We start from the raw sequence: 23,705 nt of genomic DNA, 5'->3' as shown, positions 1-23,705 counted from the left end.
TGAGACCTAGCTCCTGCTCCCTTGACCCTATACCTATTAAACTGAAGACCAACTAACTTAACTTTCTGGTCCTCATGTTAATTATAAGTGATTTCCTCTCCTCAGGTACTGCTACCCTTCCTGTTCAAAACTGCCAGCAACACCTATCTCAAAATAAACCATCAGCCCATTTCAAACCTTCCTGTCCTTTCCAAAGTCGTTGAATGTTGTATAAAAGTATCATTAGCGATGAAGAAAAAGCCCTTGTGTGAACATGAGAGGGGCGAGGATCAGTTCACTCCATTTCCAACACATGGGATTACAGCTTGGACATATACTGAGAGTGAGACTCCATCCAGTGAAACTTCATGGAAGGCCCTCCCACTCTGTGAAGAATTATATAAACAGGCCGAGGGGCCTGGAAACAGGTGAAGAATCGAGAAGACAGTTTACCATCAAGAAAGTGAAGAACACTAGGGAAAGAAGCTGTGCACTATCCAGGGGTAACATTAACTATGGAGTAACATGACATACCAGGGATCAACACTTCCCAGGAAACCAGAAATTAGACACAAAAACATAATAGAATAATGTTCTAATTTCACAGTGCTGGTGGGGATCCTTACCTTCTGACAGCGCGTGTCAGAAATTGCAGCGAATGCCAGAATTTCTGATGTGCACTTTCGAGTGAAGGTGGTGAGCTCCTTCTTGGGAGAGGGAAGTGAAAATAATTACCTTATTGGAGATACTATCCTGATGAATTAGAGTTTGCAAGTTCTCCCTGTGTCTGCGTGGGTTTTCACCGGGTGCTCCGGTTTCCTCCCACAGCCAAAGACTTGCAGGTTGGTAGGTAAATTGGCCATTATAAATTGCCCCTAGTATAGGTAGGTGGTAGGGAAATATAGGGACAGGTGGGGATGTGGTAGGAATATGGGATTAGTGTAGGATTAGTATAAATGGGTTGATGGTCGGCACAGACTTGGTGGGCCGAAGGGCCTGTTTCAGTGCTGTATCTCTAAATAAATAAAAATAAATTAATTAATCAGTAAAAGAACAAGCAATGATGGTTCCATTGCCTCAACAGTGTCACAGACAAGGTCATGTTCCAGTCATTTACTGAACAGATGGATGTTTGCGAGTTAATGGAGGTGCTGTACCATGTTTTGTTTATGGGTAGAGCATGATCTCCTGATCTCTCCAGCAGAAGAATCAAATAGCCCCAAAACAAATGGAGCAAGCCAGCAGTCGACAGGCTGCTGAGCTTCCTTAGGCCAATTTATTTCCTGAGAACATCAAGCAACTTTCTCACCCAACTGAATCTAAAAGGTGCATTAACTTACCTTACAATCCAATCTGTCCATAAAAAATGTGTTACATTTTGTACCATCACCATAGGGGATTCAATGACCAGAACCTACAGGAACTACACTCGATGCTCCTTAAATCCCACTGTTTTTCCAGAAGGATTCTGCCCAATGTGGTTAATATGATAAAATATTCCTGTCATCAGAAAGCAGTGCTTCCCTTTTAATTACCATGAGCAGTGTGTGGGAGTTTTATGTTATGGTATTTAATAAAACGAAAATAATGCTATTGATCAGAACTTGCTGAATTTGCACATTAAACTTGTCGCAGAAATTTTGGGCTGGAACTTAATCGTGTAAGTACCTTTTGAACATAATTATTAATACACTGCCAATTAATCTCTCTGGCCTAGAAAGGGAATAAAGAAACTGTTCAATCTCATTCCTGCATGAAGTCAATTGTTGTTAGAGATTTTAAAAATGTCAAATTTAAAATTTTAACATTTTTTTCTTACTTTTCCTTTCTATCACTTTTTTCTCAGTCTCGGAATCCAATCTTCTCTTTATCCCATGAATGAATAAAAGAAAATTCCACTGGCTGTATCTAATTTGACATTGAATTCACTCCCTTTAATTCATTCTTCTCCATCCTTCCTCTGTTTCATTCTCAAACCTCAAATCTTAGATCTGGTTGTCTGCCTTGCGGACACAAAAAGTGAGGAAAAAGGCCCGATTTCATGCAGCAATTTTCTGTACCTGAAATATGTACATATTGACTCGGACGATAAACAGATATCCCTGGCATCTGAAATAGGTTTTAAGGGGCCTGTTAAGAGACCTCTGTAGGAAATTGGTCAGTGCTGAGCAGAGCAGGCACTCTCAGTGTTTTGGCTTCTTCTGTGGCCTAAGCCACGGTTCATAACATGATCATAAATTGGAATCCTTCTCTCGGTTTCACAACGTGACTGCTGACTGCTGCTGGGCTGTGCTCACCCCATCCCCCATCCCAGGTCTTACCTGAGGCCTGCTGCTTGCATGACACCTGGCCCAAATTGGAACTCCAAGGACCAGCCAGCTGCCTGACAGGCACCTGCAGCTCTCCAGAAATATTACGATGAGGCCTGAGGCCCAATTTTAGATGAGTTTTGAGCCTCAGACATATGGCATGCACTCCGAGCATACTGCCCATTCCACACCCAAATACTGGCCTGATGTATAACTCTGCCCTGAAAATGTAGATTTGTGGCATTTTAAGGCTACAAAGTCCAACTGATAAATGAACATGGGGTGGGGGGGGGGGAGGAATTGCAGCGGGGGTTCATTCAAAAGTTAATTGTCATCAGGCCAAAGGGCACAGCCCTGGTTTTCATTATGCAAGGTCAATCAAGAGACTGCAGACATTGTGATTCTGGACATTTTGTGTTTCAGGAGGTTTTTTTCTGTACTGTTACACATGGCTGCTTTTCTTTTTCTAAAGTATGGCACGTCAATTTGTTCCTCAAAGTTCCCAATCCCAATGGAATGACAAAGGCTGTTTCCTGATTGGTGAATTATGAATAAATCAGGGAATAGTCTTTTTAAGTCCAACAGGCTCATGAACTTTAACTTCAGACAGAGGGAAACAGCGAGAGCGGAGCCAGAGTGTAACGGGACCGAGAGAGAGAGAGAGAGAGAGAGAGAGAGAGTTCACTCAGTAAGCGGGAAACAGCGAGAGCAGAGCCGGAGTACAAAGAGAGCAGGAGAGAGAGAGAGAGTTCACTCAGACAGCGGGAAACAGCAAGAGCGGAGCCAGAGCACGGAGAGACTGGGAGAGAGAGAGAGTTCATTCAGACAGCGGGAAACAGCGAGGGCGGAGCCGGAGTAGAAAGAGACCGGGAGAGAGAGAGAGAGTTCACTCAGACAGCGGATACACAGTGAGAGCGGAGCCGGAGTATAAAGAGACCGGGAGAAAGAGAGAGAGTTCACTCAGACAGCAGATACACAGTGAGAGCGGAGCCGGAGTATAAAGAGACCGGCAGAGAGAGAGAGAGATCACTCAGACAGCGGCTACACAGTGAGAGCGGAACCGGAGTATAAAGAGACCGGGAGAGAGAGAGAGAGTTCACTCAGACAGCGGGAAACAGTGAGAGCGGAGTCGGAGTATAAAGAGACCGGGAGAGAGAGAGAGAGAGATCACTCAGACAGCGCCGGAGGTTTGAAAAATAGTCAACAGTGACATCACAGGAAAGCTGCAAGGTGATTGGTTGGTGAGTAACTGCTGTCAGGGAATAACTCTAAATAGCTGGGTTCGTAACTAAAGTAAAGAGAATGGTCTACAGTTCTTTTTTAATATAGTAGGTAGTTTTTTTGGGGGGGGGATCAAGGTTCCTGGTAAATAAACTAATTTCTGGGTAATTTAAGGGAGTAAAAACAGAGTGAAAAAAAACAAAGAGTGACATCACAGGAAAACTGTAAGTTCATTGGTTGGTAAGTAACTGCTAATTTGAATTACCTATTCTAAGTTGATTTCAGATTAAAGGTGAATAGGAGAAATATTTTACAGATTAAAAACTAAAGACCAGTCGGAAATTTAAAAAACCAATTAAAATCTAATTAAATAAAATAGAGATGCAGGGCCAGATGATGTGTTGTACCTGCATGATGTGGGAGCTGGTGGACCCCATTGTGGTTCCTGGTGAACACATCTGTAGCAAGTGTTGGCTGCTCGAGGAACTCTGGCTCAGAGTTGATGAGCTGGAATCTGAGCTTCGGACACTGCGATACATCAGGGAGGGGGAGAGTTACCTGGACACTGTGTTTCAGGAGGCAGTCACACCCCTTAGATTAACTACCGTGAATTAGGCCAGTGCTCAGGGACAGGAGGGTGTGACTATGAGTGAGGCAGTCGAGGGATCCAGGAGGTAGTGCTGCAGGAGCCTCAGCCATTGTCCTTGTCCAACAGGTTCGAGATTCTTGCTTCCTATGTGGACGAGAGCAGGGACTGTAGGGAGGATGAGCAAACTGACCACAGCACTTTGGTACAGGGAGCCATTCAAGTACGGGGAGAAAAAAGAAATGTAGTCGTAAGCGGGAATAGTATAGTTAGGGGCATAGACACTGTTCTCTGTGGCCAGGATCGAGAGTCCCGAAGGCTGTGTTGCCTACCTGGTGCCAGGGTTCAGGATATCTCATCTGGACTGCAGAGGAACGGAGTGGGAGGGGAAAGATCCAGTTGTTATGGGTCCACATAGGTACCAACAATATAGGTAGAACGAGGTTAGAGGTTCTGCTGAGGCAATATGAGCAGCTCGGGGCTAAATTAAAAAGCAGAACCAAAAAGGTAATAATCTCCAGATTACTACCTGAGCCACGAGCAGATTGGCAAAGGGTCAATAAGATTAAAGAGGTAAATGCGTGGCTCAAAGACTGGTGTGGGAGAAATGGGTTCGAATTCGTGGGATATTGGCACCAGTACTGGGGAAGGAGGGAGCTGTTCCGATGGGACGGGATTCACCTGAATCATGCTGGGACCAGAGTCCTGGCAAATCGCACAACTAGGGCTGTAGATAGAGCTTTAAACTAAACAGTTGGGGGGGAGGGTTCAGTTGAATGGAAAAACAAGAAGTTAAAGGAGAAGGTAGGAGTGCAGGCTAGTGGTGAGGTTGAGTGTTACCAAACTGCAAGAAGTATCATGGCTAAACTAGAAGAGAGAAATAATAAACTGGCGAATAAAGCATCAGTGCTGAGGAACAGGTTAGGGGGTATAGCCCAAATAAGAGTTCTATATACAAATGAACGAAGTGTAAGGAATAAATTAGATGAGCTGCAGGCACAAATTCAAACGGGAAATTATGATGTGGTGGCCATTGCGGAGACGTGGCTGCAGGATGGTCGGGACTGGGAACTAAATATACCTGGTTATAAAGTTTACAGGAGGGACAGGGAAAATGGCAGAGGGGGTGGAGTAGCCTTACTGATTAGAAATAATATCACCTCATTGGTGAGGGGGGATATAATGAGGGGAAAGCATCCAGTGGAGATCTTATGGGTGAATTTGAGAAACAGAAAAGGATCTAAAACTGTAATGGGTGTTGTGTATAGACCCCCTGGTAGCAGTTCTGAGGTGCTAGATTGTATAAATGCACAAATTAGGCAAGTGTGTAACAAAGGCAGAGTAGTATTAATGGGGGATTTTAACTTACACATAGATTGGGAGAGGCAGACTAGCACCTGTCAGAAAGGTAGTGAATTTCTGGAATGTGTCCAGGATAGTTTCCTACAGCAATATGTCCTAGATGTAACAAGGGGACAGGCAATATTAGATTTAGTTAGGAGTAATGAGCCAAATTTTATTAGTAGCCTAACTGTGCGTGAGCATGTATCAAATAGTGATCACAACATGATCGAATTCAAGGTAGCATTTGAAAGTGAAAAGCACGAATCAGCTACTAGAATTTTAGACTTGGGTAAGGCTGACTTTACCAGGATGAGACAGAGACTGTCCACAGTAAACTGGGTAGATCTGTTAATGGGTCAAACAACTGAAGAACAGTGGAGAATATTTAAAGAAACATTTAACGAAATACAGAGCGAGTATATACCCCTGAGAGGAGAAAGCTCCACTTCACAGAAAAAACAGCCATGGACAACTAAAGAGATTAGGGATAGCATAAAACAAAAAGAAGTGGCTTACAAAAATGCAAAACGCAGCACAGATCCATCCGATTGGGATCGATACAAAGACCAGCAAAGGGTCACAAAGCAGCTTAGAAGAGCTACTAAAAGAAATTATGAAAGGAAACTTGCAAGGGACATCAAAATCAAGAAGAAGAAATTTTATAGTTACATAAAGGGAAAACGGGTGGTCAAGAGCAATGTAGGCCCACTAAAAGCTGAAAATGGAGATATTGTCATTGATCATGGGGAAATGACAGACATGTTGAACAATTACTTTGCCTCAGTATTCACAGTTGAAAAGGAGGATAACTTGCCGGCAGTCCCGAAAAAAATTAACAGCTGATAGGGAACAGGGACTTAATACAATTAACGTAAGTAAAACATCAGTAACAAGGAAATTAATGGAACTAAACAGTGAGAAATTCCCAGGATCTGACGGTTTCCATCCGAGGGTGTTAAAGGAAGTAGGGGAGCACATTGTAGATGCCCTAACTATACTTTTTAAGAAGGGTGAAAGGGGGAACCAAGGAAGTTACAGACCAGTTAGCCTGACATCTGTGATGGGCAAGTTGCTGGAGTCTATAATCAAGGATAGGGTGACTGAACACCTAGAAAAATTTCAGTTAATCAGGGACAGCCACCATGGATTCATGACGGGAAGGTCATGCCTGACAAATCTCATTGAATTTTTTGAAGAGGTGACTAAGGTAGTGGACAGGGGAATGTCTATGGATGTTATTTATTTGGACTTCCAGAAGGCGTTTGATAAAGTCCCACATAAGAGACTGTTAACTAAGGCCCATGGAGTTGAGGGCAAATTATTGACATGGTTAGAAAGTTGGCTGAGTGGCAGGTGACAGAGAGTGGGGATAATGGGTAAGTACTCCGATTGGCAGGATGTGACTAGTGGTGTCCCGCAGGGATCTGTGTTGGGGCCTCATATATTCACATTATTCATTAACGACTTGGATGATGGCATAGTAAGTCATATATTCAAATTTGCTGATGATACAAAGTTAGGCGGCATTGTAGACAGTCTAGATGATAGCATAAAATTGCAAAGAGATATTGACAGACTAGGTGAGTGGGCAAAACTGTGGCAGATGGATTTCAATACGGGCAAGTGTGAGATTATCCATTTTGGACCAAAAAAGGATAGAGCAGGGTACTTTCTAAATGGGAAGAGGTTAAGTACAGTGGATGTCTAAAGAGACTTGGGGGTTCAGGTGCATAGATCTTTAAAATGCCATGAGCAAGTGCAGAAAATAATCAAAAAGGCTAATGGAATGCTAGCCTTTATATCTAGAGGATTGGAGTATAAAGACACAGAGGTTATGCTGCAGCTGTACAAAACCCTGGTTAGACGCCACTTGGAGTACTGTGAGCAGTTCTGGGCACCACACCTTAGGAAGGATATATTGGCCTTGGAGGGAGTGCAAAGTAGGTTTACAAGAATGATACCTGAACTACAGGGGTTGTTACGAGGAGAGATTACATAAATTAGGCCTGTTTTCGCTCGAATTTAGAAGGTTAAGGAGTGATCTGATCGAAGTCTTCAAGATATTAACAGGAAAAGACAGGCTAGATAAAGATAAACTATTTCCACTGGTTGGAGATTCTAAAACTAGGGGCCATAGTTTAAAAATTAGGACCAGACCGTTCAGGAGAGATGTCAGGAAGCACTTCTTCACGCAAAGGGTGGTAGAGGTTTGGAACTCTCTCCACAAACAGCAGTTGAAACTAGAATAGTTGTTAATTTTAAATCTGAGATAGATAGATTTTTGTTAAGCAAAGATATTAAGGGACACAGGCCATAGGCAGGTATATGGAGTTAGGCCGCGGATCAGCCATGATCTCATTGAATGGCGGAACAGGCTCTCGGGGCTGAATGGCCTACTTCTGTTCCTACCTTCCTATGTCCTAATAATTATAGCCTAAAGATAGCCAGCCTGTTTAATCAAAGTACCTGATAATTTCTCTCTTTATGAGTTTGTGCTGAGTTAATGATTTCCAGCTCAATCCCATCACATGGCAACTCAGTGGTGTTGTAGGATTCCAAATCTTTGTCCATAATCCCATTGTCTTCTGCTCCAGGTAACTGGTGACCTATTTAAAGAAAATGGGGCAAATTAGAGTGTTGGAGTGGCTGGAGCCAGTTACAAGTGCTGGGTACACTACCAGGTACAACTACTAGCACTGAATACATAGAAAACCTGGATTCTATAGCACAGAAACTGGCCATTCAACCCAACTGGTCCATGTCAGTGTATATGCTCCGTATGAGCCTCCTGCCCAACCCTCTTCATCTAACCCCATCAATATATCCTTCTATCCCTTTCTCCCACGTGTTTGTCTAGCTTTCACTTAAATGCATCTATGCTATTCACCTCAGTTATTCCTTGAAGCAGCAACTTTCCACATTCTAACCATACTCTGAGTAAAGAGGCTCCTCCTGAATTTCCGATAGGATTTATTAGTGTCTATCTTATAGTGATGAAGTCACACTCACACGAATTGCAGTGATTAAAAATACAGAATTCAAATTGAACAGTTATAAAAATTGACTTTTCCTTTAAAAAAGTGGGCCATGTACTTCAAAAATGGCCACCAAAGGTCAAACTGTATATTTAAACTGTCTTACTGTCTGGCAAGGACAAAAGGATGAATTCTAAGCTAAGAGGTATCAATTACATCCATCCTGAACCCATCAAGAGATATTTTTGAAATGACTGGGTTTTTCGGAAACCAAGAAGGTATGAAATAGCCACATCCTGGGCCATTGTTGGTCACCACAGGGAGGGAGATCTAAGTCTCCCAACAGAGGCAAGATGTGAGACCATTTTGACCTTAAAAGTAGCTCTCTGGTGAGAGAGAGGGAGAATCAGGACAAAGATCACTAAAGCCTGTCCAACTGAGAACTGGGAGAAAATCCAGCAAGCCAAAAAGAAGGTGCCCTGCTGTGAGTTCTACACTTCAACTTGTGCAGCAGAGAACTGGAAGGGACCTGCTGTATCCAGATTGAAATCTCACCCAACAATCCAGGCCTGCAACTTTAAAGAAGAAATTGACTTTCAAGAAGATTCGACAGGTTACTATGAACCCCAAATACCTACCTCACTTCAAACCTCTTTTCCTCTCTATCTATCTAGACTGGGCTAATAGTCTAAAGGGCAGTGAGGAGCAAGTGTTCCTAGAGTGTGTTCAGGATATTTTCTACAACAGTATGTTGCTAGTCCAATGAGAAAGTAGACATTGCTAGACCTGGTTCTTGGGAATGAGGTGGGCCAAGTGGATCAAGTATCAGTACGAGAGCATTTAGGGGACAGTGATCATTGTATCATAAGGTTTAAGCTGACTTTCAAAAAGGACAAAGAGCAATCCAGGGTAAGAATAATTAACTGGGGGAAGGCCAACTTCAATGGGGTAAGAATGGAGCTGGGGGTGAATGGTGTCAAAAGCTGACAGGAAAACTGGTCGATGAACAATGGGATACCTTCAAAGAAGAGATAGTTCAGGCACAGTCAAGGTATGTTCCCTCGAAGGGGAAAAGTAGGGCAAACAAATCCAGAGCTCCCTGGCTGACAAAAGAGGTAGCGATTAAGATAAAGAAGAAAAAGTGTGCTTATGACAGATGCCAAGTAGAAAATACTATTGAGAACCAGGCTGAATATAGAAGATCAAGAGGGGAAGTGAAAAAGCAAATAAGACAAGCAAAGAGAGAGCATGAAAAGAGACTGGCAGGTAGCATTAAAGGAAATCCCAAAATTTGCTATAGACATATAAATACTAAAACGGTGGTAAAAGGAGGAGTGGGGCCAATTAGGGACCAGAAAGGGGATTTACACATGGAGGCAGAGGGCATAACTGAGGTATTAAATGAATACTTTGCATCTGTCTTTACCAAGGAAGAAGATGCAACCCAGGCAATGTTGAAAGAGGAGGTAAGTCAGACATTAGAGGGGTTGAAAATTGATAAAGAGGAAGTATTAGATAGGCTGTCTGTATGTAAAGTGGATAAAGCACCAGGATTAGATGAGATGCATCCAAGGATATTGAGGGAAGGGAGGGTGAAAATCGCAGAGGCACTGGCCATAATTTTTTGTCTTCCTTAGACTCGGGGGTGGTGCCAGAGGACTAGAGATTTACAAACGTTACACCCTTGTTCAAAAAAGGGTGTAAAGATAAGCTCAGAAACTACAGGCCAATCAGTTTAACTTTGGTGGCGGGAAAACCAGAAAAAATAATTCAGAACAAAATCAATAGTCACATGAACAAATGAGAGTTAATTAAATAAAGCCAGCATGGATTCTTTAAGGGAAAATCATGTTTAACTAACTTGCTGGTGTTTTTTGAGGAGGTAACAGAGAGGATTGATGAAGGCAATGCTGTTGATGTGGTGTACATGGACTTTCAAAAGGCGTTTGATGCAGTGCCACACAACAGACTTGCAGACTTGTGACCAAACTTGTAGCTCATAGAATAAAAGGGACAGTAGCAACATGGATACGAAATGGGCTGAGTGACAGGAAACAAAGAGTAGTGGTTAATGGACGTTTTTCAGGCTGGAGGAAGGTTTGTAGTGGAGTTCCTCAGGGGTCAGTGTTGGGACCTTTGCTTTTCCTGATATATATTGATTTCCTAGATCTTGGCATACTGGGCACAATTTCAAAGTTTGCAGACGATACGAAATTTGGAAGCATTGTGAACTGTGAGGAGGATAGTGTAGAACTTCAAAAGGACATAGACAAGTTGGTGGAATGGGCAGACAGGTGGCAGATGAAGTTCAATGCAGAGAAGTGCGACGTGATTCATTTTGGTAGGAAGAACATGATGAGACAATATAGAATAAAGGGTACAATTCTAAAGCGGCTGCAGGAGCAGAGGGACTTAGGTGTCTATGTGCATAAGTCATTGAAGGTGGCAAGACAGGTTGAGATAGCAGTTAATAAAGCATATAGCATCTTGGGCTTTATTAATAGGGGCATAGAGTACAAGAGCAAGGAAGTTATGTTGAACTTGTATAAGACACTAGTTCGGCCTCAGCTGGAGTACTGCATCCAATTCTGGGCGCCGCACTTGAGGCAAGATGTGAGGGCATTGGAGAGAATACAGAAAAGATTCATGAGAATGGTTCTAGGGATGAGGAATTTCAGTTATGAAGATAGATTGGAGAAGTTAGGACTTTTTCCTTGGAGAAGGCCCAGAGGTGATTTGATAGAGGTATTCAAAATCATGAGGGGTCTGGACAGAGTAGATAGAGAGAAACTGTTCCCACTCGTGAAACGATCGAGAATGAGAGGGCACAGATTTAAAGTATTTGGTAAGACAGCAAAAGTGACATGAGGAAAAACGTTTTCACATAGCGAGTGCTTAAGGTCTGGAATGCTCTGCCCGAGAAAGTGGTGGAGGCAGGTTCAATTGAAGCATTCGAAAGGGACATAGACAGTTATATGAAAAGGAAGAATGTGCAGGATTGTGAGGAGAAGGCAGGGGAATGGAACTGAGGGAGTTGCTCTTTGAGAGCCAGTGCAGAAACGATAGGCCGAATGGCCTCCTTCTGTGATGTAACGATTCTGTGATTTTATCTCTTGTGTGTGTGTGTGCATGTGAGTGAATGTGCGTGCGGATGTGGTTGCGATCATTTCAAGAACAAGAACACAAGAAACAGGAGCAGAAGTAGACCATATGGCCCATCGAACCTGCTCCGCCATTCAATATGATCATTGCTGATCTTTGGGCTTCAATTCCATTTCCCGACTCGTTCCCCGTATCCCTTGATTCCGAGAGACCAAAAATCTATCTATCCCAGCCTTAAATGTATTCAATAATGGAGCATCCACAACCCTCTGGGGTAGAGAATTCCAAAGATTCACAACCCTTTGAGTGAAGTAATTTCTCCTCATCTCAGTCCTTAATGATTAGCCCCTTATCCTGAGACCGTGTCCCTGTGTTCTAGATTCCCCCGACCAGTGGAAACAATTTCTCAGCTTCTACCCTATCAAGCCCTTTCAGAACCTTCTATGTCTCAATTAGAGCGCCTCTCATTCTTCTAAACTCCAGAGAATATAGGCCCAATTTACGCAGCCTCTCATTAGGGGAAAACCCCCTCATCTCAGCGACCAATTTAATAAATCTTCACTGCACCGCCTCCAGTTCAAGTATATCCTTTCCTAAATGTGGAGACCAAAACTGTACACAGTATTCCAGGTGCGGTCTCACCAAAGCCCTGTACAATTTTTGTAAGGCCTCTGTATTCCTGTACTCCAATCCCCTTGCAATAAAGGCCAACATGCCGTTTGCCTTCCTAATAGCCTGCTGCACCTGCATGTTAACTTTGTGCATTCCTTGTACGAGTACCCCCACATCTCTCTGAACATCAACACTTACCAGTTTCACACCTTTTAAAAAATATTCCGCATTTCTATTTTTATGACCAAAGTGAACAACTTCACACTTCCGTACATTATACTCCATTTGTCATCTTGTTGCCCACTCACTTCACCTGTCTATATTTCTTTGCAGCCTCTCTACAACCTCCCTGCAGCTTACCTTTCCACTGAGCTTTCCATCATCAGCAAACGTAGATACTCTTTGTCTCTTCATCCAAGTCATTAATATAGAGTGTAAATAGCTGAGGCCCCAGCACTGATCCTTGCAGCATCCCACTATTCACTGCCTGCCAACTTGAAAATGCCCCATTTATGCCCGCTGTCTGCTTCCTGTCTGTTAACCAATCCTCTATCCAAACTAATATATTACCCCCAACACCATGAGCCCTTATCTTGCCTATTAATTAGCACCGCAGCCTCACAGCTCCAGGGACCCAGGTTCGATTCTGGGTACTGCCTGTGCGGAGTTTGCAAGTTCTCCCTGTGACCACGTGGGTTTTCGCCGGGTGCTCCGGTTTCCTCCCACAGCCAAAGACTTGCAGGTGATAGGTAAATTGGCTTTGTAAATTTCCCCTAGTGTAGGTAGGTGGTAGGGAATATGGGATTACTGTAGGGTTAGTATAAATGGGTGGTTGTTGGTCGGCACAGACTCGGTGGGCCGAAGGGCCTGTTTCAGTGCTGTATCTCAAATAATAATGAATAATAATTATCGAATGCCTTTTGAAAATCCAGGTAGTCTACTGGTTCCCTTTTATCTACCTTACTAGTTACATCCTCAAAAAACTCTAATAAATTTGTCAAACAATATCTCCCTTTAGTAAAACCATGCTGATTTGTTTGAATTATACTATGCTTTTCCAAGTACATTGTTAAGACCTCTTTTATAATAGTTTCCAGCATCTTCTCAATGACTGATGTTTGGCTAACTGGCCTGTAGTTCCCTGTTTTCTCTCTTTCTTCTGTCATGACCTGGTGAGAAAGGGGTCTAGGGTTCCCTTTCAGCCTTCACCTGGTCTTACCGTAACAGGATTTACTTTTTAACACACCGTGTTTTTAGCTTCCCCTTGGTGAATCCTTGTTCACTGCTTTCCAATTATGAGACAAAGAAACCAGCACAAACAGGTTTTCTTAGGTTTAAGGAAGAAAAGTTGAAATTTATTAAACTTCAACTTAAACTCTAATTCAGTTGATGCCTACAGATACAGGACGCGCCCATGCTAGCATGCATATGCGATATACACATGCAAATAGAGACAGAAAAGAGCAGAAGAAAAATAAAGTGGAAAAGCTTGAGGCAATATCTGAAGAGTTTTTGTTATGGTTCTTCAAGTTCACTGTAGAGTCCTTGATTGTAGGTAGATCTTGCGTTTCGTTGGAGCCCAGTATTCTTCTTAAACCTTGTTCGCTGTAGGAGACTTTTCTCTCTTGGGGTTCATGTGTCTTCAGTGGATTCAGAGGTTTGTGAGAAAGAAAATAGGGGCAGACAGGAGAGATTTTCTCAGTTCAGGAGCAAACAGACTTTCTCAGTTCAAACTGTTTGTAAAATTCAGGAAAAAAAACAGGTTGCCAAGCAGGTTAGTCATGTGACCAGTCTTGGATTGTATCACCTTAGCAGTCTCTGGAATGCACCTCTTACAGACAATACCTGGTGATCAAGGTCCATTGTGGGTTGAATGTGTCAGGGAACGGTCCTTTGTCTTTCCAATCACCGTCTGTTAATATGCAAATGCCTTTTCCAGCCACGGCTTATCTGTTTAACAAGTCCTTCCTTCACTCCAGTAACAGTTTAAAATCAATGTTCATGACAAAATTGATGTGCCTCATTCTTGGCAGGTGGGGCCTAGCATGACACTTGCAATGTAGTGTAACATTTGGCAACTTCCAATCCGACGGGACCATTCCTGAATCTAAGGAACTCTGGAAAATGATAGCCAGCGCATACACTATCTCTGCAGCTATCTCTTTTAGAATCCTCGGATGTAGGTCATCTGGTCCTGGGAACTTGTCAGACTTCAGTTTTTCAAATTTCTCCAATACCTTTTCTCAGCTGATATTAATATCCTTAATTTCCTCATTCTTTTTGGCCCCTAGGTTACTGCCTATTTCTGGTATGGAACTTGTGTCTTCTACTGTGAAGACAAACACAAATTATTTGTTCAATTTCGGGAGTGAATATTTGTTCAACAAATAGTTAATCTTCGGTTTTAAACCTATTAGAAAACATGCCAATATCTGTTTTTTTGACAACTAAAACAGAGGGGTTAAAACCCTAGTAACAAAAACACCTGCTGCAGTCAGTTGGGAATGAACAGTGGCAACCACCCACACCCTTCACCACATGGCCCTGGCAATGACTTCTAGTTTTGGACTCCCCACAAGTGGAAACATCTTTTCTATGCATACCTTAGCAAACCCTTTCATAATCTTAAAGACCTCTATCAGGTCACCCCTCAGTTTTCTCTTTCATAAAGAAAAAAAGCTGCAGTCTGTTCAGTCTTTCCTGATAATCAGAACCTCTCAGTTATGGGATTAGCCTTGTACATCTTTTTTTGCATCCTCTCCAGTACCTCTATATTCTTTTTATAAAATGGAGACCACAGTACTCCAAGTGTGGTTTATCCTGGAGATCATCAACATTTCTCAGTTCTATTTTTACAGCAATGCTGCATTCATCTGCTCCTCATTCACCATCTGGAAATTACTGCTGCCGACTTTCAGAAGTGTATTTCCTTTCTGATCACCTCAGAACACCAACCTATGCTAGATTTCCAAACTGTAGATGCTGTGCAGCAGCTCCACACATTGTAAATCAACCATTAAAATAATGAACATTAGTTGCACCACGTCAAGTTAACCTGGCACTGCTGGGCAGCTACACTCACCCGCTGGACATCAAGATACCTCCCAGTTGGGAGAGTTATGTTGGATCGGCTGACTTTACCTCCAGTGAATTGTTCTTCTGTAGCTTTGTCACTTGCACCATCCATGTGCTCATCTGCGTTTTGTTTAGCATGTTGTAAACTCAGCTTATGACAGACCTCAAAGGCCTGTCCCACTGTACGGACAATTCGCATGGCTTGGCTCTGAGACGGAAAGATTGTTGAATTGTAGACAAACTTACAAATCATCCAGACACATCAGTGCTTTATAATATTGCTAGATTACTAGCATTTACATAGCATCTTATAATGTTACAGAAAAATCTCAAATTCCTTCATTTAGCATATTACTTTTGACGTTACTGTTGTTACAGTGACAAACTTTATATGATCCAAACATAAACATGATTAAATGGCAAATATATTTGATTCCGCATTCTATTATTCTAATTACAAAGTAAATTACATTGTAACAGAGCTGGGATGCAGTGTTTTTTCACCATTGGCACCCATCTTCAAAGCTAGCCAGTGTTTTGATGAGACCACATCTGGAGTACTGTCTGCAGTTTGGGTCTCCGCATTTAAGAAAGGATATACTTGCATTGGAGGAGGTACAGCGATGGTTCACTAAATTGGTCCCTGAGATGAGGGGGTTGTCCTATGATGAGAGGCTGAGTAAATTGGACCTATATTCTCTGGAGTTTAGAAGAATGACAGGCGATCTCCTTGATACATAAAGTTTCTGAAGGGGCTGGATAGGGAAGACACAGAGATTGTTTCCACTAGTTGGGGAATCTAAAACACAGGGGCACAGTCTCAGGGTAAGGGGCCGATCATTTAGGACTCAGATGAGGAGAAATTACTTCACTCAAAGGCTGGTGAATCTTTCGAATTCTCTACTCCAAAGGGTTGTGGATACTCCATCATTGAATACATTTAAGGCTGGGAGAGGTAGATGTTGGGTCTCTCAGGGAAACAAGAGATATGGCAAGAAAGTGGAGTTGGGCCACATGGGGGTCTAATCCTGCTCCTATTTCTTGTGTTCTAGCCCAGTCAGTGAAATAATAGTCTTGTCTGACTGCTTGCTACAAGGGTCCTGAATTAAAGCAGTCTGCTGGAAGCACAATCGCTGCAGTTCAGACTTCTCTGTGGTTAGACAGCGTGACACTCACTGCTGGGGTTCACACATTAAGAAAGGCAACCCAGGCAGAATACCGGTGAACTTGCATCGAATTTACAGAATGTAAATAGGCTATTTATCTCAACATGTCTACCCTAGTGTTTATGCTCCAGATGACTCTCCACCCGCCTTACTGCATCTCATCTTATCAGGATATCCTTCAATTTCCTTTCCACTCATGTGTGTATTTAGTTTCCCCTTAAATCCATCGATGCTTTTGTCTCAACGACTGCATGTGGTAGTGAGTTCCATATTCTAACCACTCTCTGGTAAAGAAGCTTCTCCTGAATTCATTATTGGATTTATTAGTGACTATCTTATATTTATGGCCCCTAATTTTCCAAAGTGGAAACACCTTCCCCACGTCAACCCTACCAAATGCTTTGATAATTTTGAAGACCTCTATCAGGTCATCCCTCAGCCTTCTCTTTTCTAGAGAAAGGAGCCCCAGCCTGTTCAACCTTTACTGAATTTCAATATTGTATTCTTACTCCAGCAACAAGTTAGTGTTTTCGAAGAAAGGTATATTTGGCAACTTCTGTTCATGAAAATGGATCTGTGTTCTGCACAGAATATAAAACATACACACACACCATTCACACATAGAATATAAGAAAAGGGTTCAAACCTTTTTCTTTGATTTAAACACATTGCATCGGAAGGTATTGCTGATGCCATCCCTGGCAATATAGCTGAATATCTTTAAATCCTGGGAATCGTGTGATACATAGAATATTCTAAAAACCAAGAAAAAGAAAGGCACACAATTAGTAACAATAAGAGATCAGGCTGATGCCAAATAACAGTACAACACATTAATGAAAAGGATAATTAAAAATACAAGATGTTTATGTGTTACCTAACAGCAATACATTTTAACCTGGCTCCCAGATGCAATCAAATTTAATGTGTTTCCCAATTCACTGGTTTCAGCAGTTTTGGGTGCAAAGCACCAAATAAATGACAATTTTAGGGTGCAAGAAAGGACACCTTCTGCCTTCTACAGATTTCTCTTCCCAGCTGACATTACAAAATAAGCCTTATCTTCTGAGACAACATTGATTATATTCGTACTTTGCGGAGTGCTGATTTACCATAACATTACTCCACACAGTGCACAAACAGACCAGTTCCTCGCGCAAAGTATCTGGAGATTAACCTATACTGGCTCCATTCCTACTTCCTGACCACTTGGCCCCAAAGTTGTCAACTTTCAAGCTGCATACATACATCTGTTTCTTTAAGCTATTCCTAGTAATAACCATTGTTTTCTTTTTATAAGCCTGAGGAGCATGTAGAAAGAAAAAACAAAAATATCAAATAACTTAGTTCAAACAAGTTAAGAAAAGCTTAGAGGCAAACTCTAAATGCTGTCAAAACTTCATTGTTGGTGTTTTTGGAATCACATTCACATGCTTATCGATTTTTTTTCTCACTTTGCCTCTGCTGACTGTATAATGTGTCTCACAGAATCAGTCCAGCAACTGAAGCCTTCACTAACAAACTGGAAACTCTGCCGTAGGGCTGTTGGCAATGCTTGACTTGAAATTCTCCACAGACAAGAACTAAATTTAGCCAGGTGTAAAAGTGATTTCCAACGAACCCTAAACTGCGATCTACTCAGGCAAGTGCTGAGAATATGTTTCCCCTCGTGGGGGAATCTAGAACTAGGAAGTATAGTTTCAAAAGAAGAGGTTGCCCAGTTAAGATGGAGATGAGGAGGAATTACTTCTCTCAGAGAGTCATGAATCTTTGGAATTCTCTAACCTAGAGAGCTGTGGAGGCTGATTCATTGAATATATTCAAGGCTTGAGATAACAGATTCTTGAACTATAGAAGAGTCAAGTGTTATGGGTAACAGGCAGGAAGGGGGAGTTGAGGCCAAGATCAGGTCAGCCATGATCTTTTGATTGGCGGAGCAGGCTCAAGAGGCTGTATGGCCTACTCCTGCTCCTATTTCTTATGTTTTTTATGAGACTGCAGCTTCTGATTGCTCAAGCATTCTCAGCCATGATTTATTCACCTCCGACTTCAGACTACTTTTAATATTCTGTGTTAGGCACTAAAGGGGACACAAAAGGAGAGAGAGCCAATTAAATGACTGAGTGTAGCAGTGACATGTCCTGAACGTGCACACCAGCCAACAACAGCAATCCAAGAGCAATGGAATTCCGTTTCAAGATTGCTCACCGTACAAGATAAATCCTGTACTTTGTTTACAACATTCCTTGATTTAAGGCTTTAATAAGAAACTACTGTCCAATTAATTATGCTTAGCATTTCCACTGTATCAGCCATTCTCAATTTTACGCAAAGGCAACTAAACTCTCACTATTTCTGACACCATGGCCTCAGTCTATCATTATTAGTATTGACTGCAATTTAATCTGCAACAACAGATTTTAATTTTGAAAATCATGTGTCTCCAGCTGCATCCCATGAGAGTCCAAGTCATCAACAGGATATAGAAAACATCAACAGTTTGGCCATTATCACACTTTTACTCTACTAAATGAACTCTGCTGTCCCCTACCATCTCCTATACTAATTGTTCCTTTGAGTTCCTTGATCTCTCTTTATTACAAGTGTCTGTTGCTTCACTGATAACCAACACTGTCCCCTGAACACTGTATCTATACTCTGTACCTTTACAGTTTTCAAAGCACTCGCTCCCACTTTGTTTCTCTCACTTAATACCTTCATTAATTTATTTTGTAACTTCATAACAGAGCCTATTATGATAATTGTTTATTTGTATCAAGAATTTTAAAATAATCCATAAGTTGAATTAACTTTTGGTACTAAGGCCAGAATTTTCAGTTGTGGCGGTGGCACTGGCCACCAGCTGAAAAGTCAGGGGAGCGCCCACCTCCACTGGGCCTGGAAGCCAAGCTGCAATTTTGCGTGGCCCAGGCGCTTAACAGGCCTCGGTTGGGACTTCTGCCCCTCTGAGCCATGAAGTCCCGCCTCCAAGAGTTCCGGCCAATCAGAGGGCTGGCACCTCTTCAGTCCCAGCAGCGCCACTGGGAGTGGTGGCCACTGCTGGGACTGCACGCAGCAAGAAGAGAACCATGGACAAAACCCTTCCAAAAAGGTAAGTGGGGTTCGGGACTTGACGGGGACAATTAGCTGAGCCCCGGTGATGGGGTTGGAAGTTGGAAAGTAGGGTAGGGTGGTTAATTTTAGCTGGGGCAGCCTGTGCTGCTGGAAGAGCCCTCTGTGGGGCACAGGGTGCATGATCAGGAGGCCCCCCCACAACCCCACAGTCCGCAAAGAGGACGCCTGGTTTTACTGAGTGGCCTCCTCAGGTGCTGAAGTCCCCGTCCGCTGCTGGTAAAATACCAGTGGCGTTGGGAGGAGGCCCTTAACTGGCAATTAATTGGCCAATTAAAGGCCTTAATTTGCAGGCGGCCCATCTGCTACCTCCCCAGCCATTGCTGAAATAGCAGCAGGGGCAGGTAGATGATGGGCACAGTGCCCCCCTGTCTCCCACTCGATTTTATGTCCCCCCCAATGTCTCTGGGGTCCAGTGCAGTGTAATTTATAGACAGTGACTCCCAATTCCTGCCCAGTCAGCGCCTCTGTGAAGTTGAAAGTGCTGTAAATTGTTGCTGGTCTCTGGCTTCTCAATACCTAGATCTGTGACTTCACCAATAAAAGCCTGTATTCATATAGTGCCTTTTAATGTCCCAAGGCACTTCACAGCAGCATCATAAAACAAACTGCATAAGGAAAAATTAGGGCAGATAACGACCTAATAATTTATAGCCAGCACTGTACCTGTAAATAGGGTCGTGCATCACCAGCATCTTATTCTCATCCCATGTCCACTCCTTCCTCTAGAACAAGAAGAGATCTTTTGATTAAAAGATTACCTTTAGATACACAAAGCACAATCCTTTATGGGGTGCAAAACTCTCACCTTATATCTGAATCAATGGGCCGAATTTTATGGGCCCCCTAGGAACAGGAACAGAGGCGGAGGGCCCATAAAATTGCATCAGAAGGGGTGGAGTGCCCGTCTTGGCTTTCCCCGCCCCAGGCCAATTGACGCCCTTAAGTGGCCAATTAATCCCACCACCACCTCAATTTAATAGAAGGCGGAGCGTCCTGCTACCGCGGGGAGACGCTGCCAAGTAAAACTTAGCGGTCTTCTAGCGGGGTCGAGGGGGTTCCTCCTTTGGGGGCAATCAAGGGACGCCAGTGTTAATGTCTGTGAAGTTCTGTTAATGGGTGTTAAATATGACCCCCCAGTGGCAATTGCTGCCCCCCCCCCGCCCCAGGAAGACCTCCCCCCACCCTCACCACTCCATCGCTGGGGCCTGCCTGAATCGTCCCAGCGACCCCAACCCCACTTTACCGGTCCCAGGGTCTCCAACGCCCTCGGTACAGCAGGACCTCCTGCAGTACAGACAGTGGCCACTCTCCCCCATCTTCCAGCACAGCACCGGGACCCCCGTCACCTGAACAAAATTCAATCTAATGACTCAAGCCACCTCACTCCACATTGTACTTCTTCGATCAGGAACAAATGCTTAAACAATAAGTTCTTGCATTTTTGCTCTGTTGAATTGCATGATTTTTAAATTAATGTACTGCGGCTTCATGGGTGGGGTATGGACAATTAGGGATAAATGCTGGCCTTGTCAGCAACGCCCACATCCCATGAATAAATAAAAAAAGCAAACTTCACACAAGCTGTGTTATCAGGTGTCAGTTTTGGGATCTCTAACAATGAGAAGGATTTTGAATGAAATATTATCTCAGTAAGAGTTAGCTGCCAGGATCCTACACCTAGGAGGGTTCAATTTTTAGCTTTAGAGATCAATGGGGAGGATCAGAGGTTAGGTTTTTGGCTTCCTGTCTAGCTGGGACAAGCTTACACGGTCTGTGAAAATTGAGAGTAAAAGACAGATGCGGTGGGAAAGAATTCTCACATTGTGTGAAGTACCAGATATGTTCAGAGATTTGCTAAGTTAGCAAGTGAATTTAGGTGGATAATTGGGATAGTGTGACATGCTTGCTTTTTTGCAACATTTTGAGAAATAGTTTGAAATTCGTTGTGAACTTTATTCTGTTTGTTCATATTTTTGTTTCAAAAAATAAAGTTTCTTGCTTTACAATTAGCCTCATCACACTACAGTTCTCATCAGTCCGACTACTATAAGGTAGGAAAAACACACCCAGGAGTGTGTGTCAGATTATAGTACGCAGCTCGCATAGCAAAGAGTTTCAACATTATTACCACAAATCATGCTGTCACATTACTAGATTACAATGGGAAACTCCTAATCATAGGGAATATGGTGTCCGTTTATGGGAGAGACCTATGATTCTGGACCTGAGGGAGTATCTGATACAGACCCAGAGTTTGTAACTCAAGGATTTCTGAAGATTATTGGTGGTTGCATAAATTTTTTATGTACTATCCCACCCTTGCCAATAGTAGGATTACAGGTTTTGTCCTTGCAAATGCAGGGAGTGAATATTTTATTTGGTTTAACACTGGGTGAAATACTGCTGCTGATAGGATTGGCGCTTTGGTGAAAGCAGTTTGAGGCAGTAAATCGCGAATCACATTGGCACAACATTGAAATGATTTGGCTCAGGTGCAATTTTTCCTAAAGTGCATTGGTAACAACACTAAATAAAATTGGTGCCAATATCACTCGTAGATTGAAGGCATTGAGTTGAACAACCGGAAAGTAGAGGCAGATTTCTAGGATATGACAAACCCTGGTTTTTGCAGTGATGTACTGATACTGCCATTAAAACAAATAATACTGATGGCATTCAGTCTACGAACACTTTGCGCTTACATTTGATGAGCTCTTCAATTTCTTGGTCATTCCCTTCGAACCAGTCCCTATGATTCCTGGTAGAGAAGTCTCTTTGGAGGTGCTGATTATGGTGGACTTTTAAGAGTGGACCAGGCATTACGGACACATTGCAGCTCATGTTGGCTGGAAGTCGAGAGGTTGCTTTTGAGGCGCTGGCTGAGGAGAGCTGCCTCTGTGGGATTCTTGAGACCCTCAATGTTAATTTTCTTGTGGCAACATTTCTGTTGTTGCCGCTGTTTAGGGGCCAGGTATTGGACATAACAGATTAGATAAGACAATGATCGGTGCAGCAGTTGTCATCACCTGTCATGGGACAAGTGATACAGACATCCCAGTGATCTCTCATTCGGACAATGATGTAGTCAAGTAGGTGCCAATACTTGGATCACGGGTGTTGCCACAAAGTCTTGAATTTCTCTCTCTGAGGAAACAGGGTGTTGGTTATGACAAGGTCATGTTCTAAGCATTTCGTCAAGGGACAGATTCCATTGGAGTTTGCTTTCCCTACTCCTTCCTTGCTAATCACACCCTTCCAGAGATTTGAGTCATTCCCAACTCTGGCATTGAAGTCACCAAGGAGAATTACCTTGTCGTCCGATGGGACTTTTTTATTTGTTTATTTAGAGATACAGCACTGAAACAGGCCCTTTGACCCACCGAGTCTGTGCCGACCAACAACCACCCACTTATACTAATCCTACATTAATCCCATATTCCCTACCACATCCCCACCTTCCCTCAATTCTCCTACCACCTATCTACACTAGGGGTAATTTACCATGGTCAATTTACCTATCAACCTGCAAGTCTTTGGCTGTGAGAGGAAACCGGAGCACCCGGCGGAAACCCACGTGGTCACAGGGAGAACTTGCAAACTCCGCACAGTCAGTACCCAGAACTGAACCCGGGTCGTTGGAGCTGTGAGGCTGCGGTGCTAACCACTGCGCCACCCCTTGAGCTAGAGATTGCTGAAGAACAGAATAGGATCCCTCTTTGGCTTCGATTGTTACATCTAGGGTGGGAGCACAAGTGCAGATGACAATCTTTACCAACATCACTCGCACGCCTGACACCAGGCTCCCAAAATAACTGCTCTACTCTGAGTTTCGCTGCAGTTAAAGACTCCCAGGAGGACAGAGGAATTGCTTTAGGGAGGTCCTCAAGACATCACTGAGGAAATCCAACATACCGGCTGACTCGGGAGTCACCGTCCCTCGACCGCTCAAAGTAGAGAAGGTGCATTTGGGAAGGTACCGAACACCTCGTCAGATTTCGACAGGAGCACATGGAAGCCAAGTACAGGCAGCAGAAGGAGCGCACAGCCCTCCAAGTAACTCGTCTAGCCAACTCTTCAAACACCACCCACCCCACATGTGGTAGAGTCTGCGGTTCATGCATCAGATTTGTTAGCCATATTAAAACGCACTGAACCAGAGTGGGAACATGTCATCCTCAGTGCTGAGCGTCAGCCTAGGAAG

General features: G+C 43.1%; 1 protein-coding gene across 2 annotated transcripts in view; it reads right to left on the bottom strand.

The window, feature by feature from the left end:
• si:dkey-34e4.1 (carboxyl-terminal PDZ ligand of neuronal nitric oxide synthase protein) overlaps nucleotides 1-23,705 on the bottom strand; it is a 144,843-nt gene that overhangs the window by 29,442 nt on the left and 91,696 nt on the right. For both annotated transcript variants that reach the window (XM_068012406.1, XM_068012407.1), the window contains 4 exons: nucleotides 20,168-20,226; nucleotides 17,016-17,124; nucleotides 15,270-15,411; nucleotides 7,906-8,045 (listed from right to left, as the gene is read on the bottom strand). In XM_068012406.1, the coding sequence (XP_067868507.1) occupies nucleotides 7,906-8,045; nucleotides 15,270-15,411; nucleotides 17,016-17,124; nucleotides 20,168-20,226 (450 nt within the window). The remainder of the gene's footprint in view (nucleotides 1-7,905; nucleotides 8,046-15,269; nucleotides 15,412-17,015; nucleotides 17,125-20,167; nucleotides 20,227-23,705) is intronic.

The sequence above is a fragment of the Heterodontus francisci genome, chromosome 32 (genome assembly GCF_036365525.1).
Source record: "Heterodontus francisci isolate sHetFra1 chromosome 32, sHetFra1.hap1, whole genome shotgun sequence".
Classification (NCBI taxonomy): Eukaryota; Metazoa; Chordata; class Chondrichthyes; order Heterodontiformes; family Heterodontidae; genus Heterodontus; species Heterodontus francisci.
The sequence above is the reverse complement of the archived record's forward strand: the minus strand, read 5'-3'. Positions and strand labels throughout refer to the sequence as shown.